The following is a 16930-nucleotide window of genomic DNA, read 5'->3' as shown; positions in this document are numbered from 1 at the left end:
CCGCACTCCGGGAGCATGCTACATTGCAACATTGTCCATTGCAGTACGGGTTGTGCGGACACTACAACAGAGACACATGCGTTAGTTAACTCCTTGGCAAGGCCAACACTTAACCACGCCCAGAGCCCCGGGTTGATGAATCACACCCCAACGCTGGACTGTTGTATGCAAGTCCACTCCGCTTATGCTTACAGGGGGGTAGGACACAGCTACCTGGCCGGGGTCTACCCCACTGCCTGAGGTGACATGGTTGCGTCCGCTGTACACAGCACAATGTAATGTGGTGGGGCCCGGGGCCCTTATGCATACCTTCTGGCCACACAGACACACTTATATAGTTTGTGGGACTGGCTACGGGCACGTGCTCCCAGCCCCTTTTATTCCCAGGGTCACATGTCCAGTTACGTCTGTGCTGGATGGGTGTGGGGTGAGTGTAAGACAGCCCTCAGGGAGTGGTTAGTGCTGGCAACAACTATAACAGTGATCAGACAATAATATGTTCAAAGTTCAAACAGCAAGGGTCCCCTACTTGAGCTGCACAGAGTTAGTGGCCCTGGATACACTGCGGCCGGCACAGGCCCACCCTGCCACGGGAGCGTGACTTTCGGTGCACTGAGGTGGGGCCATGAGAGCTGAGCGGGTCCTTGTCGATGTCCAAGGTGAAAGTCATGGAGGGTTGCGGGGGACAGTGGAAGGTGTTCTTCCAGGGCATAATGCAGAGGGCAGAACCAAGCAGAAACAGGCAATATGAGGAGATGAATGCTACAGACTCATTTTAACCACCAAGTCAGTATCAGGGCTACATGATGATGAGGACAACCCCCAGGTCATATGATCAGACGCCACCATAGTTCAACCAGTGAGTGGTCATGAATGTTGGGGGAACAGACTTCGTGACACCGGAGCCAAAAGGGTATGCAGGCGCCGCCAAGGCAAACACGTTGGGCATTCCAGAAGAGAACCACGCCCAGACCTATGTGCTTTATATTCACACCCCTACACTGGCCTGGCATAAGCTGGCAGCCCACTCCGCTCACACTTATAGGAGGAGGACGTAACAACCTACATTTTTGAGATCTGCGACCCACTGTCTGGGGTGCCATGGTTGCATCCACTGTCCACTACACTCCAAACACCAGCAGTATATGTCGACATGGACATGTCTGTGGTCTGCATACTGCAGTCTGGCCAACACATCCATGCCACACTTGGTATTTTGTACATTCTCATTCATGGGTCACTTGCCTCCTTCGCACATGCCTGGTTCTCACCTCTCCCCACAATCTGCTATTGTGTGGCTGAGGTGCCATGCCATTGATGGCTCATGTACATGGCTAGACCTGGTTACCACAGTAAGTTGTGCTGTCATGTCTGGTGGGTGGGCATGTTGTTTGGTATGGTGTACGTGAGTTTGTAACGTGCACATTCCCAGAGTTGTGAGTTGCATGATTGTAGATTTGGGGTGTGTGGTGTGTTCATTTGGTACTCACCAACGAGCAGTGAATTTCCGTAGGTGCTATCCTGGACACACCGGTTGATGATGGACTGTCGGAAGATGTAGGAATCATGCACACTAATTGGGTAGTTGGCGACGACATTGGTGAAGAGTCCCCGGTGGTCCACTATTGCCTGCACTTTGATGGAATGTGTGTGCTTTCTATTGTGTGCAGTTTCAGCAGGGGGCACAAGTTGGACATGTGTGCAGTCAATTGCCCCCAACACATGCGGGAAGTCGGCTATGGTGTAGAAGCCTTGCTTGGTCTCCAGCTGTTCCTGCGCAGTGTGGCGTAAGTGAAGGTACTGGGGTACCAAGCTGATGATGGCATCCAAGACAGTTGTGAGTAACTTTGATAGGGCTGGCTGTGGGACTCCTCCGACTCTGGCAGTCGTTGGTTGGAAGGTAGCAGAGGTTAACAGATGCAGCACAGCCAGCAGCTTTGTCTGTGGAGGGATGTTGGTTTTCCGCTATGTTGGAACTGTCAGCCTGTGAGCTATGATGTTCAGGATGCAGAGGATGGTTGTCCTTTTGAACCTGTAGTGGGCAATGACATCCTCTGGTGTTATGTCTGTGAGGCTGTTGCATTTTCCGAAGGTCCGCTGTCTTTGTCTGCGCTGCCCCATGGATAGTCCTGGGGGGAGGGGGGGGAATGGCGGGCCTGGGGTTGGTGGCTTTTTACACGGGAATGCCTACTCTGCATATCTTTAATGTTAGCTGCCGGTGTCATTTGTGGCGATGTTTTTTGCGGCTGCTATTGCGGGTAAACTGGTGATATGGGCTGTTAGCACCAGCTTGTGAATGGGGCGATAAATTGATTGCCACTTTGGCTGCGATGAAGTGCTGATAACTCGGCGATAGGTCTTTGAGAATATGCCCCAGAAAAAAAAGTAAGCATGGGCAACAGCAGTGCGAGCTTTCCTTGAAATACAGAACATCTATAGTAGAGGTGACCCCTGTGCCAGCCTTTTTCACACACAACACAGGCACAGCACTCGCAGTCAAAATGCAGGTTGTTTAGCATAATGCCCAGACAGCAAAAAAAATTCCTGTGGGATCTGAGGCCGATTCCTGCTCCAGCACGCGATACAATGTAGGCTCTGCCCCAAACAGCATAAGCCAGAGACAGATGCACAGAGCATGGGCCTACTCTGAGGTAATTCTACCACAACAGTATATGCCAAACAGATTGTGGAGAGGGGGTCAGATTGCATGCTTCAGGCTTCTAGTACCCCTCTACAGGTTACCAAGGCTACTATGGCTCTTCTGCTGACCCTCAGTGGTTTCCCATCTTGTGGCTGAACGCCCATAAGACTGCACCCAGTGATCCCTAGACAGCTTTTAAGAAGGCTCTCAGTTCACCATTATGGAGTGTTTTAATCCATTCAGGGGACCAGAGAGCAGGCGGGGGATGCTGGACCGTTAACCAAGGGGATTGAGGTAATTTGCCACTGATGTCCTGGGGCACATCCTACTATGACTCTACAAAGTGGGCCAAGTACAACCCCTTCTGCAGTGAACTCTCTGAGTAGTGAGGATGAGCTGTGACAGGCTTCTCAGTCACATAGTGTGGCATGCTCGAGCTTAGCGCTCAACGATCCACCAACAGACACAATAATACCAATTCATAGATCAGGGCTTGTCGTTTCAAGAAAAAAAGTACTTTAACCCACCCACCACTCTCCCTCTGTTATCCCCCCAGCTAAAGGTCTCACCCTTGTAAGAGTCAGGAGTTAGCATGAACCAATTTCAAGTTCAATATTAAACCCGCAATCAGATGAACCCTCATTCTTTTTAGTGTTACCACCTTCTCAGGTTGGATACCACATTTAGTCCCTGTTTGCCTACTATCAGTAGCAGATTACCTGCATATTCTGAGGGGGCTGTGACTTCACCGTGCAATCTGCAACTGGTACCTGGACTCTGTCTTTTGTGAGTCCTCCTGCTCTGCATAGTTGTTCAATCTAGTCTTGGGCCCTTGGAAGTGAGTTTTCAGTGCTGCAACCCAGAAAATGTACCCCTTGATGACGTTGCACTGATCAGAACCAGTGCGTTTCCTTCTACACCAACACATCGCCACTGCTGCTCGAACCGTAGACTCCTCATTGCGACTGCGTGACACATCATCTCCTGTTTCCAACGCATCTCTGACTTTGCTCTGATGTGCGCTAACGCATAGCTTCATGCTGCACACAACGCCTATGGCCCAGACGTTCGACGATGACACATCGCCACAACGTTCACTGAATCTTGACACTCAACACATCCTCGACTTTGTACATCTCGCAATCGATGCATCTCCACATCTGTGAGATTGAAAGTGACACATCGCCTCCCTTGCTCCAAGCATCCTCTGCGTCGACTCATTGAAGGTACCAGTTAGCCAATGACTGAATTGGGCTAATCCATTGCACCATGCTGTATGCTGTTGGGGCCAAGGCTGGTCCCTGAGTCTGGCCTGTGCTCATTTGCAGTTTGCCTGAACTTTTGGATTTGCCCCAGTCAAGCACAACCAGATAGCCCCGGCTGGCGCTATTTGTTTTTAAGCACTAGAAAACAGTTTATTCTTTAAAAATGTATATCTTTTCTACTTATTGGGTTTTTGTCATTTTGGTATTTTATTACTCATAAAATATTCTCTAATTTTCTAAACTGGTGTGGAGTCCTATTGCATTATAGATTGTACAGGTTTCTGCTTTCTGGACAATTGTAAAGCGCTCTGATACCTGCAAGGGTCACGTTTGCGCTATATAAAACTTTCAAAATAAAATAAATTGCATTTACTACATTTGCAACTCATATAACTGCTACTTTGAAAACTATGTAAAGTGCTATTATAGACCTTGGAGCAAATTTGCGGTATATAACACTCAATAAAATAAAAACTACTGCATATTGCTAACATGAACTTCAATGTAATCAGGTGATATTATATGTTCTTGTATCTCTCACTTTTAATAACAATATTTATTAGATTACCATTTCCATTATGTCTCTTCAACTATTAGTGATGGGATAATTGATCAGAAGCCAGTCATTCTGAAAATAGTGAAACCTATGGAGACCAAACCTTTCAGAGGAAGGAATACAATGGAACTATACAATTAGATTCCATCCCACCTCTCCCTAATCTCGGCAATACATTTTCTTCCAAAGCTATATCTCAAACCTTTGTGACCCAGCAGTGACCCCTCAATGCTTGGGTCACAGATCTGATGACATGAAGTAATACAGGGATGTTACGCTTCTCTGCTTGGTTTGGTTCTGGAATGAATGCAGAAACAGTGGATTCCGGAGCTCACCTGTGGATCACCATGTGATCCTATGCACTTCCTTTAATATGTATCCAAGGCTTGATGTACAGTTACAGTTTGCAGGTTAGAGTAGTAACATGCAGCATGTGTAGCGAAGGATCCTCTTACCTTCTGGGAGGACAGGGTGGACGCGCAGCAGTCGCCGCCATCATATCGGCAGTATGCCCGGTTGTTGATGATATCACACCAGCCATCGGCTTGGAAAGGCTGAGGAGGGAAGCAAAATAGAGTGAGACATGGAATATCACTAGAGATATAGACAACAGAGACTGAGAGAGAAAAACATGGAGCAAAGGAGAGTATGGTGGAGTGACACAGAAGAGGGATGTACCTCAGCACAGGTGGAAAAGAAGTAATAGAAAGAAAGGAGAGAAAAAGATGCATTAATGAAAAGTTAATTGAATTGGGGCGGTGGAGATATCTCTCTGCAAAGAGGGGAAAAGTGCATGGTAGTGGAGGTTTTTTTTTCTTTTACAGGCTAAGTAACATTTCCCCAACTCCTAAAGCAAGAGGTTAAACTGTTATGGCATGGATGGGCAATGGTGGTCTAGTCTCTACTTGGTCGCCTAAACAAGCTCTGGAAAATAGAAGAGAATATGAGCAAGTGCAACGAAACAAGGCAAAATATGGGACAGAGGCAAATCTAAATGAAACAAGAGAGAGAGACATACAGCCAGATTCATCAAAGTAAAATCGGCTCGCTAAGGGCCAGATTCTGAGAATCTGGCCCTTTGCGAGCGCTATTTTTGCATTTGGGATTCATCATCCCAAATGATGGGCATGTGTGTGCGCAACATATGTGCACACATCAATTTCAGGGGTGCAACAGGGTGTCCTTTGGACACCCCTGCACCCTTGAAATCGCAATCTCAATTTGCGAATCGCTAATTGCGATTAGCAAATTGAGATTGTCTTCCCATTCATTCCTATGGGCCTCTAGGCCCATAGGAATGAATGGGGAGAAATTCCTTAATTGCGACTCGCAATTTGCGAGTCGCAATTAAGGAATTAGTAGAAATCGCTATTTTTTTGGCGATTTCTTGATGAATAGCATTTTGCTATTCCGTAATAGCGAATCGGTATTTTTCGCTATTAAGGAATCGCAAATTGCTTTGTTGATGAATCTGGGGGATAATGAGCAGGAATAAGCAGACTACAGATAAGTGGAGGGAGGGAAATCAGAAGAGGAGAGAAATAGAGCGAGCAATATGGAAAACTTTAGCAGCCATACCATTGGCGTATCCTATTATACAAACCAATAAAAACAAACATTGACTAATAGATCTGGCAGTGATTGCTAGCCTTTTGACATTGTCAGTGCTTGTTTTATGAAACTTTTGTTTGTTGGGAGGGTGCACACATAAACAACTGGCTAAAAGAAAAACAATTATTTGGCTCAAAAACTAACACATTTGCCCACAGTGGTTCTTGGAACTGAAGGGAACTACTTTGAATGGAATGAGCTCCTTGATAGAGCAGAAAACTGTAATTGACAGGGCAGTTAGCCAATGACTGAATTGGGCTGATCCACTAACCCATGCTGTATACTGTTGTGGGCAGAAGAAACATGAATCACGCTACAGCAAACCGTATATAAATATATATCCATTTACGTTATAGAAAGAAAAATGGAAGTAACCCAAAATCATTTTGCTTAGAGCAGTTTTATTACTAAACACGCACTCACACCTATTTATCACTACAAGCCAAAGGTCAAAAGCCTATTTATTACCACAGTTGTGTGAAATTCGCATAAGAAAATCAATGTTTACTGCCTGATAGATTGCATGTTTCAATTTATTACCATTGTTGAGGGCAGGGAGGGAAGTCATGGACCACTCGTGACTTAGCATCTTCTGATTAATGGCCCGTCTTTTACTGAGCAAGTCTATAGCAGCTGTAGAGCTTACATAAAAAAGGCGTTGCACAATCCATTGTTTTAGACTCATGTGGGCTTAGACACATGCTCAGAGACACACAGAAACACAAATCCGTGGTATATGACTCACTTACGAACACTTACTCTTAGGCAAAATGACCTTATATTCCAAGCTACACTTACAAACACAGGGGCATATTATCAAGGACAGGCAATACATTATCGCCGCTTTTATCGGCAGGAAACTGCCGATAAAGCGGCGATAATGGGCTTAATAATATGCTCACATCTAACATGGGCTTCGATAGGAATTCATAGAGCATAATATCAAGCCCATTATCGCCGCTTTATCGGCAGTTTCCTGCCGATAAAAGCGGCGATAATGTATTGCACATCCTTGATAATATGCCCCACAGGGTCTTAGTTACAAGGTCTCCTACGCCAGTGTGCTGGCACATATTTACAAGGCCAATCAAGGGCACTCTGCATGGCTTTTCATGGCCTTGTAAAAATGGTTCTCTGTGTGAAAGGGGAGTTCCATGAGTGTTGCTGTAGGTGTTCTCACATAACACTCACGGAAAACTGATGCATTCCATGCCTCCCTGGCGCAACGAGAAAAAAGACCTTTATTTCTCCTAATTTTTCCTTTTTCTATGTGTGTTGCATTCTGCAGCACACATAGAAAGAGGAAAACACCTTGTTGTGATTGTTTATGTGCAGGAAGGTGCCCCCTCCTGCAGAAAAAAATTCACCCCTGCAACATAGGCAACCTTGCACCATGGCGCATAGGTGCCTGCTCTGGTGCGTAGCAGCCCATTGTGTGCCAGCGTAGGGGAAAAGGACAGGAATGAGATTCCTGCCCCTTTTCTTCTATCACAAGGCAGAGCCGCAAGGTTCCTTGCGGCTCTGCCCTGCGGAAAAATCTTGTAAATGAGGCTCACCATTTGTATAACATGACTGTCTTAGGCCTTATGTGACATAAGCACAGAGCCGCACACAGGCTACACAAGGCGAAATATGGGCCAGATGTTACTCTAAATGGAACGAGAGAGAGAGAGATAATGAGCAGGAATAGGCACAATACAGAACAGTGGAGGGAGGGAGATCAAAAGAGGGGAGAAATGGAGAAAGCAATATGGATAAAGTTAGCAGCCATATCATCAGTGTATTCTTTTATACAAACCAATAAAGACAAACTTTGACTAATATGTCTGGCAGTAACTGTTAGCCTTCTGGCGTAGTCAGTGCATGTTTTGCTAGGTTATGGTTTTATAAAACTTTTTGTTGGGAGAGGTGCCTGGTTCTTGTACAGTATTATGATGTGCAAACATTACAAAATAATGAAGTACTACCATTAAAAATGTGCTGATTTATGCTGCATAGTTTGCCTTTTCTTGCTTCATAATTTAGTCGAACCTATCACATAATATGTAGCTTCCCTAATGAACAAGTTACTTACCTTCAGTAACGCTTTTTCTGGTGGATACAGTATCTGCCTGTGGATTCCTCGCCAGCAGCATTCGGAAATTTTTCGTTGCTCTCCACGCCAACGAGGACGACATCACAGAAGCATGGCTCCGCTCGCGGCTCCGCTGACATCACCGGAGCCATAAGAGAGCCTCGTCGGCGTGATGACGTCAGTTCTGCCCTTTTTTTCCGTGCCCTCGAGGCACATGGACGAACTGACACAAATATATACAGCGTACAAAGTGCACAGTATCTAAACCAACACACACAGAGTGAAATCAGTACATTAAGGCAAAAAGAATAAAACACTTCCATTAAAAGAAACAGATAGAAATAATCACCATTGCAGGAATACAAGGGTGGACAACGGGGAGGCGGGTGGGTCAGTGAGGAATCCACAGGCAGATACTGTATCCACCAGAAAAAGCGAGGTAAGTAACTTGTTCTTCTGATGGATACATCTGCCAGTGGATTCCTCACCTTGTGAAAAGAGTTCCACAGCAGTCCCCACTCCCGGAGGAGGGTGTCCACCCTTCTATACCAAAAAGTCCAGTAGGACGGAACGCGCAAAGTGTCTGTCCCTCCTCACTTCGGAATCTAAGCAGTAATGCTTCGCGAAAGTGTGTAGGGAGGCCCAAGTTGCCGCTCTACAAATGTCCTCCACAGAAACACCCCTAAATAAGGCAGATGTAGAAAGACTTTGCCCTGGTAGAATGAGCTCTTATACCCTCTGGAGGATCCTTACTGGCCAAAGAGTAACAGATCTTGATGCACAAGATAATCCATCTGGAAAGGGTGCACTTATGAACCGCTCTGCCTTTCCTGCAGCCAATGAAGCCCACGAAGATCTGGTCATCCACTCGAAAGTCTTTAGTCCTATCGAGGTAAAAACTCACCACCCTTTTAGGGTCCAAGCGGTGAAGCCGCTCCTCCTCCTTGGAAGGGTGAGGGGGAGAAAAGAAGGTATGAAGGGTAATGGACTGCCCCAGATGGAAGGGAGTTACCACCTTAGGCAGAAAAGCAGCCCTGGTCTTGAGTACCATTCTATCAGCATGAATGGTCAAGAACGGGGGTTTCAAACTCAGAGCTTGAAGCTCACTTACCCTCCTTGCCGAGGTAATGGCAACAAGAAAAACTTTTTAAAAGACAATAGTCCCAACGGACACTTGTGCAAGGGCTCAAAGGGAGAACCCATCAAGTAGGTTAAGACAAGATTTAGGACCCATTAAGGCACAATAAAGGGAGTGGGCGGAAACTTGTTAGTGAGGCCCTTAATGAACCTTAACACAATGGGCGACTTGAACAAAGACGGCTGATCCGGCAAGCAAATGAACGCCGACAAAGCCGATAAATAACCCTTCACAGTAGCCACAGCAAAGCCCTGCTAGGCTAGAGAGAGAGCAAACGGAAGGATGTTGGATAAGCGAGCCCTCAAACGGACAGTAGACTTCTCCCCACACCAATTGACAAATTTGGACCACCTATAGGAATAAATAGACTTTGTGGAGTGACGCCTGGCCAATAAAAAAACGTCCACCACGTCAGGCAGGAGAGAGAAAGAATTCAGGTTACCCGTTTAATCTCCAGGCATGAAGGTGTAAGCTCTGGAGGTGGGGATGTAGAACCTGCCCCTGCGACTGCGAGAGGAGGTCTGCCCTGAGAGGGAGACAGAGCGGAGGGCGCGACGAGAGGTGAAGTAGATCTGTGTACCACACCCTTCTTGGCCAATCCGGGCGATCAATATGACTTGGGCCCGGTCTTGGCGAATCTTCCTCAGAACCCGAGGAATCAAAGGTATGGGAGGAAACGCGGTAAGGAGTTGTGAGCCCCAACTCAACTGAAACGCGTACCCCAAAGCTCCCTGCATCGGAAACTGGAGACTGCAGAATGACGGGCAGTGAGCGTTCTCGTGAGTGGCAAACAGGTTCACCTGAGGAGTTCCCCACGTCCGAAAGACGTGATGAACCACCTCAGGATGAAGCCTCCATTCATGGTCGGCAGAGAACTGCCGACTGGGACTGTCTGCACGCACGTTCAGAACTACGGCCAGACGATTTGCCATCAGACAAATCTGATGGTCCTGAACCCAGGACCAGAGACGCAGAGCCTCTCTGCAGAGACAATGCGACCCCACTCCTCCCTGCTTGTTGACATACCACATCGGGGTAGTGTTGCCCGTCAGCACTTGAACCGACTGACCACGAAGGGAAGGTAGGAAGGCCTTGAGCGCCAAACGTATCGCCCGCAAATCTAGAAAGCTGATGTGAAGCAACCTTTCCTCTGAGCCCAAAGACCCTTGATCTCCACGTCCCCCAGATGAGTACCCCACCCTAAAGTGGATGCATCCGTTATCACTGTGGCCACCGATGGAGGTAGATGGAAGGGATTTCCTTGAGACAGATTGCCCTCTACACTCCACCAAGACAGATCCGCTGCAGCTTCTCTGGAGATCCTGACTGACTCCCTGAGATCTCTGTTGTGCTGATACCACTTCCTGTGGAGGCACCACTGGAGCGCCCTCATGTGCCAGCGTGCATGGTTGACCAACAGAATGCAGGAAGCAAACAGACTGAGCAGGCGAAGGACCTTCAGGACTGGAACGATCACTCCATTGTAAAACAAGGGAATAATTTCCTGAATGTCGAGAATCCTTTGCGGAGGTGGGAATGCTCGACACACAGTAGTATCCAGTACCGCCCCTATAATCAGGTTGCGCTGAGAGGGCACCAGGTGAGATTTGAATTGGGTTTATCGAGAAACCCAATTTGTACAACAGCTGAGTTGTAACCTGGAATGATGAAGCACCTTCTCTGGCGACTCTGCTTTGATCAGCCAGTTGTCCAGGTAGGGGAAAACTGGAATCCCTGACCTGCTGAGATGGGCTACCACCACAGCCATCACTTTGGTGAAGACTCGACGTGCAGTAGTAAGTCCAAACGGGAGAACCGCAAACTGATAATGTTGTAACCCTACTGTAAAACGGAGAAACTTCCTGTGCGACTTCAGGATCGGGATATGAAAAAACGCATCCTGAAAGTCGATCGACACCATCCAGTCTTCCTGTTGCAGTGCTTGAAGAACCTGCGCTAGGGTGTGCAACTTGAACTTTTCCTGCTTCAGAAAAAGATTCAAGATCCTAAGATCCAGGATTGGACGTAACCTGCCGTCCTTCTTGGGAATCAGGAAATACCGGGAGTAGCATCCCTGACCCCTTTCCTGCTCCGGAACCACCTCTATCGGACTTCCTCCTGCAGAAGAAGAAGTTGGTCCTCTGAACATGCCCTTTGGCAAGGAGGGTAATTTGGAGTGAATACCCAAAAGGGAAGAGCATATCCATTTTCCACAAGATTTAGAACCCAAAGGTCCGTAGTGACAAATTCCCATTCTTGTAGAAAATGGGTAAGCCGACCCCCCACAGGACCCACATGACCCAGAATGGTTGATCTAGGGCTGCTTTGCTGTGACAAGATGGGGGAGGTAGAGGAGGAGGAGGAGGAGGGCTGACGACCTTGAGGACAACCCCTGTTCTTGCCCCTATATGATTTATACAGTGTAGTTTGCTGCTGCTGAGGTTGCCTGTAGGTCCAAAAGGACGACCTTCCAAAACCTCTGTACCTTCTGCAAGATGAACCTCTAAGCTGTGCCTGTAGACCCAGAGACTTAGCTGTGCCTTTGCTATCTTTGAACCTCTCTAAGGCTGCATCTGCTTTTTTCCAAAAAAAAACAGAACCATTGGAAGGGAGGTTAAGAAGAGTTGCCTGCATATCCGGAGAGAACTCCCAAGACTTGAGCCAAGTACTTCTCCTAGTAGCAACCGAAGATCCCATAATTCTGACAACAGAGTACGCAGTGTCCAGGCCACTCTGAATAACCTAGCGTGCAGCTGCTTGAGTGTTCGTCAAGACCTCATTAAAATTCTGTCTGTCCTCCTCAGACAATTTAGGAGCAAGCTGTTTCGCAGAGTGCATTAGAACATGAATGTAACAACCCAAAAGACAGGTGGCATTTGTGGACTTCAAGGCCATACTAGCTGAGAACACCTTTTTAGCCGACTGATCAAGCTTTTTTGGTTCCCTATCTCCAGGGACTTGAGGAAAGGCCCCAGAAGATTTTTTAGAACATGCAGCTTGAACCACCAGGCTCTCAGGAGAAGGATGAGATGTTAGGAAGCCCGGATCCCCTGGAGCCACCCTATTCCTCTTAGCAACAGATTTAGAAACTGCTGGAGCTGAAAAGGGCTTACGCCAGACCTCCAAAACCGGTTCAGCGATGGCATCATTAAAAGGCAATAGAGGTTCTATGACAATGGAGGGAGCATGAAGAACCTCAGTCAAAATATTGGACTTGAATTCAGCTGTTGGAAGATGTAGGTCTAAAAGCTCCGCTGCCTTCCTTATGACTGTGTGGTAAGGAGCCACATCCTTAGAAGGAGCATCCGAAGGAGGAAAAAGCTCCCATTCCGGGGACAAATCAAGGCCACTTGCTTCCTTCAAACCTTCAAATAAGTCCTCTGACTCTTGAAGTTCACCTTCCTCCATTTCTTCCTCTGCACGAAAACGCTGCTCCTCCAAAATCCTCTGCGCCTCTCGCCTGGACCTCATCCTCGGAACCAGCGTCGGCGGTGCCAGATACGACTCCGAGGGATTCGGAGCCGGCGTCGAACACGGATCCAGAGGCACAGCCTGAGTCGAGCGAGTTCGAGCAGACGGCATGGAGATGAAGGAAACGGCGTTGATGTCCTCGATGCAAGGAAATGCCAGGACGGCGCAGCTGGAAGAAACGGCATAAAGGGAGCCTGAGCATAAGCCTGAGGAACCCCCAGGTTAAAGGCCATTGGACCCATGGGACCCAAAGGCGCTCCAGAGGGGTACATAGCCCTTGCAAAAACACCATACATTGCACTTAAATAATGTGATGGATCTTGCCCGGGCCACGGAAAGGAGGGTAAGTGCCCGGTACAAACTCAGGCTGAGGCATTACCGGACTCGGGCCAACCGGTGCCGACGGTGGAGCCAATGGAGTCGAAGACTCGTCAGGTACTGGAGCATCTTCCACCGGAGCCGGAGACTGAACCGGCGTCGGAGATCGGGCCGGCGTCGGAGAGCGCGCCAGTGAAGCACCAGGCGAAGCCGAGCCAGCAGGAGTACACTGATTCGAGCGTGAAGGAGAAGGAGAGACATAGTCCTTACGATGCCGAGGAGCTGGAGAAGCCGACTTCGGTACCGCGTCCTTATCTGAACTGTGTCGTGAGCCGTGCCTCTTCTTCTTCTTGTGCTTCTTTGACTTTGAAGCATGACCCGACGTCGACTTCAAACCGGACCTCGATCTCGACCTCGACCTTCATCTTCTTCGACCTCTCTTCTCCTTTCTCATCTTCGCCATGAACAGCTTGGCCTCTCTCTCCTTCAACGCCTTCGGATTCATCGTGCAACAGAAAACACAAAGTCGTGATCCAATGACAGGCACCAGAAAGAATCCTCGTGGGGCTCCGTAATGGACATATGGCCGCCACACTCCTGACAGGGCTTGAAACCCGCCTTCCTTGAAGACATCTTTAGAAAAGAAACAACAGAAGCGAGCCAAAAACACAATGCAGCAACAAAACTAGGGAGAGTCCCAAAAAACCGTTAGCGCCGATGGTGCAGAAAAAAGGGAATAGGCGTCATCACACCAACGAGGCTCTCTTATGGCTCCGGTGACGTCAGCGGAGCTGCGAGCGGAGCCATGCTTCTGTGACGTCGTCCTCGTTGGCGTGAAGAGCTACGAAAAATATCCGAATGCTGCTGGCGCACGGGATATTCACAAGGTGAGGAATCCATTGGCAGATGTATCCATCAGAAGCATAATTCCAGTGGCCCTGGGTATTTGTGTAATACCACTCACACATACACTTAAACTCAAAGGTACAGCGACAGAGTTAGAGGCACACTCAGATACATTATTGGCACAACACCTGCAACTCAGAGAGTAACATTTGCATGGAGACACAATGTGAAGCATACTTGAGAGAACACATTTGTACACTAATATTCAAGCAGATACAAAAACATAAACAAACAAGATAAATACACTTCAAAATTACAACTGAAATACAAGCACTTTAAAAATCATGGTCCTCATTTACAAGGTCCCTAGCAGCACTTATGCACTACTGGAAAGCATCTTTTGTTAACGAACCAGTGACGTAATGTTCTGCAGCATATTTACAAGCCTGCGCAAAGCCACTTTGTGTGGCTTTTCATGGCCTTGTACAAATGTGCACCTTTCACGCAGAAAAGGGAAATCCATGGGTGTTGCTGTAGCTGTTCCCACGCAGCACCCATGGAATCTAAAGAATTCCCAGATTTACAAGGAATTGTAAATCTGGGGATGAGTCACATTCTAAAACCACAGAGGGGTGGCGTTAGGGAGGCGCAATAAGGAGAAATATCCTTATTTTCTCCTCATTTTTCCTCTATTCTGCAGCACACATGGAAAGAGGAAAACGCCGCTTGTGATTATTTTTGTGAAGGAATGTGTCCCTTTCCTGCACAAAACCAATCACCCCTACAACGCAGGCACCCTTGCACCATGGCGCAAGGGTGCCTGTGTTGGCGTATGGCAGCCCATTGTGCACCAGCACAGGAGAAAAGGACAGGAATGCCTTGTATCTAATTCATTTGGCGCATTCCTGCCCTTCTCTTTTGACGCAGGGCAGTGCAGGAATATTCCTTGTGGCACTTCCCTGTGGCAAAACCTCGTAAATGAGGTCCATTATTTTTCAAACAAACAGTCTTAAAGAAAACAGAGATATGGAGTTAATATATATATTACATTGTAAATTACACTGATAGACTCACAGGAGCACGTAAATATTACAGACCACAAACATATAAACACTCACATTTCCACATGCCCCACATAGGCTTACAGGCACACCATGACACACCTTTAAATACTCTTCATTATCAATGACATACAGTCAAATAATCTAATAATAACCATAACACTAAGACCTGTGTAAGGTCACTAGCTAAGACGTACAGAAATCATGAGTACTCAAAATGTGGAAAAAAGTAAGCCTCTACCCAAATCAAAATGCCTAATTTAGAGTTTGATGGTTGGGATTCTCCGTCACAAATATGAGGGATGTCCCGTCAGCCATATTTGAAGGCAATATATCCTATGGCACTTGTAATGCAGCAGCAGGGATAGCAGTCACATTTGTGACAGGGTATCCCATCCACCAAACTCTAAATCAGGTTCAAAGTCCAGAAAATTTTAAGAATCTGATGCAGCAAGGAAGGGGCATAATAAAAAGAGTTGTCTCCATGTATTTGTTTTCGTATATCTCAGCACCATATAGTCGCTTGTTGTTTCACTACACCAATAATAAGATGCATGCCAGTGCATTTGTATGACTTTAACAGTGATAACATAACTATAACCATTGTATATCTCTAGGTGCCACAATAAGAATAAAAGAAAACTACGAAAAACTGAAACTAGAGACAATATACAAATGAAACAATGCATATTAAAATATTTCTACTAGATCATAGATTTAAAGCTCAAAAAAGATGAATAAGCAAATATTAAACATATTACACAGGGGCATTTACATTGCAACACATACAAAATGGTAGAAGAAAATTAAAAAAGAGCAATAACTGATATTAACGAAGGGAACACCAATCTCCATTTCACAATAGTAAAGTCCTCTGCAAGCTAACATTGTGCATTGTTAAAATCTTTCCTGGCATTGTAAATAAAATCCTTATTCTATCTGTTCAAATATTGTTCCAAACAAACAATGCCAACCTTCATTAGCAATTGATACATCTAAAAAACTATGGTTGTTACAGTAATCAGAACAAGTGCTATAAACTATAACAACACTTAATAATTAAATTTCATATATATATATATATATATATATATATATATCAATATCATTTTAAAGAAGTGTAGCAAAAAACATTGCTACTAGAAGTAGTGATGTCAAATGTGTCATCACTGATGTTACTTATGATGCCATCAATAATTTCATGTGTGATGTCATAGACAGCTCAAGGCTTGGCACACGTTATGGTTTATTCAGTCATGTCAAAGGTGATGCATAAGTGATGTAATGTATGTTGTCACTTAAAAGGACCAGCCTTTATGAGTACTTTACTCTATTTATTTCAACTGATCCATCTCAAGAATGCATCAATGTCATAAACAATAGCCCAGTTTAAAGATATTTAACACCCTAAATAAAATCATGTTATTTACATAAACAATGTTCTTGCATCATTTATGCTAAAAAAACACACAAGTGCCAGTAATGTATGCAATAATATATACAGCACTGTCACAAGTCCTCTCCTTGCCCCTTTCTGTAAAGTTCTTGTAAAGTCCAAGATGATCATTATGAGAAGGTTGTTAAACATTTACTGGATCATTCAGGAGTTAAAAAGCATAATCAGGCCAGAACTGATAGAAGCCATTTGAGGACTTGTGAAAGTAATGCAGCCGACATTACTGTCACTCGCCCTGACTGGTTTCAGGGTTTTAGAAGCTTGTTAGCAAGATTATAGGAAGTGTGCTGCCAACAAATGCTTTATATGTATTTGTGTGGCATTTGTATAGGGCAAACCTAGCCCAAAACAAAGTGGAGAGCTGTACAGGGTCAACGGCAAACATAAACCCAGCGTGTGAGATGAGAGGTAGCTGGTTAATGGACTGTTTCTACATTGTGATGTGGTGTTCTTTAAAGAAGTGTGTCTTCAACTCTTTCTTAAATTGAAGCTG

General features: G+C 46.1%; 1 protein-coding gene across 1 annotated transcript in view; it reads right to left on the bottom strand.

Annotated features, from left to right (window-relative positions):
• Positions 1-16930, bottom strand: part of PAPPA2 (pappalysin 2) — an 888990-nt gene that overhangs the window by 45086 nt on the left and 826974 nt on the right. Inside the window, exon 21 of the mRNA XM_078650337.1 lies at positions 4918-5016. Coding sequence (XP_078506463.1) covers positions 4918-5016 — 99 coding nt within the window. The remainder of the gene's footprint in view (positions 1-4917; positions 5017-16930) is intronic.

The sequence above is a fragment of the Lissotriton helveticus genome, chromosome 1_1 (assembly GCF_964261635.1).
Source record: "Lissotriton helveticus chromosome 1_1, aLisHel1.1, whole genome shotgun sequence".
In the NCBI taxonomy this organism is placed as follows: domain Eukaryota; kingdom Metazoa; phylum Chordata; class Amphibia; order Caudata; family Salamandridae; genus Lissotriton; species Lissotriton helveticus.
Note: the sequence above shows the minus strand (reverse complement) of the source record. Positions and strands in the feature narration are given on the sequence as shown.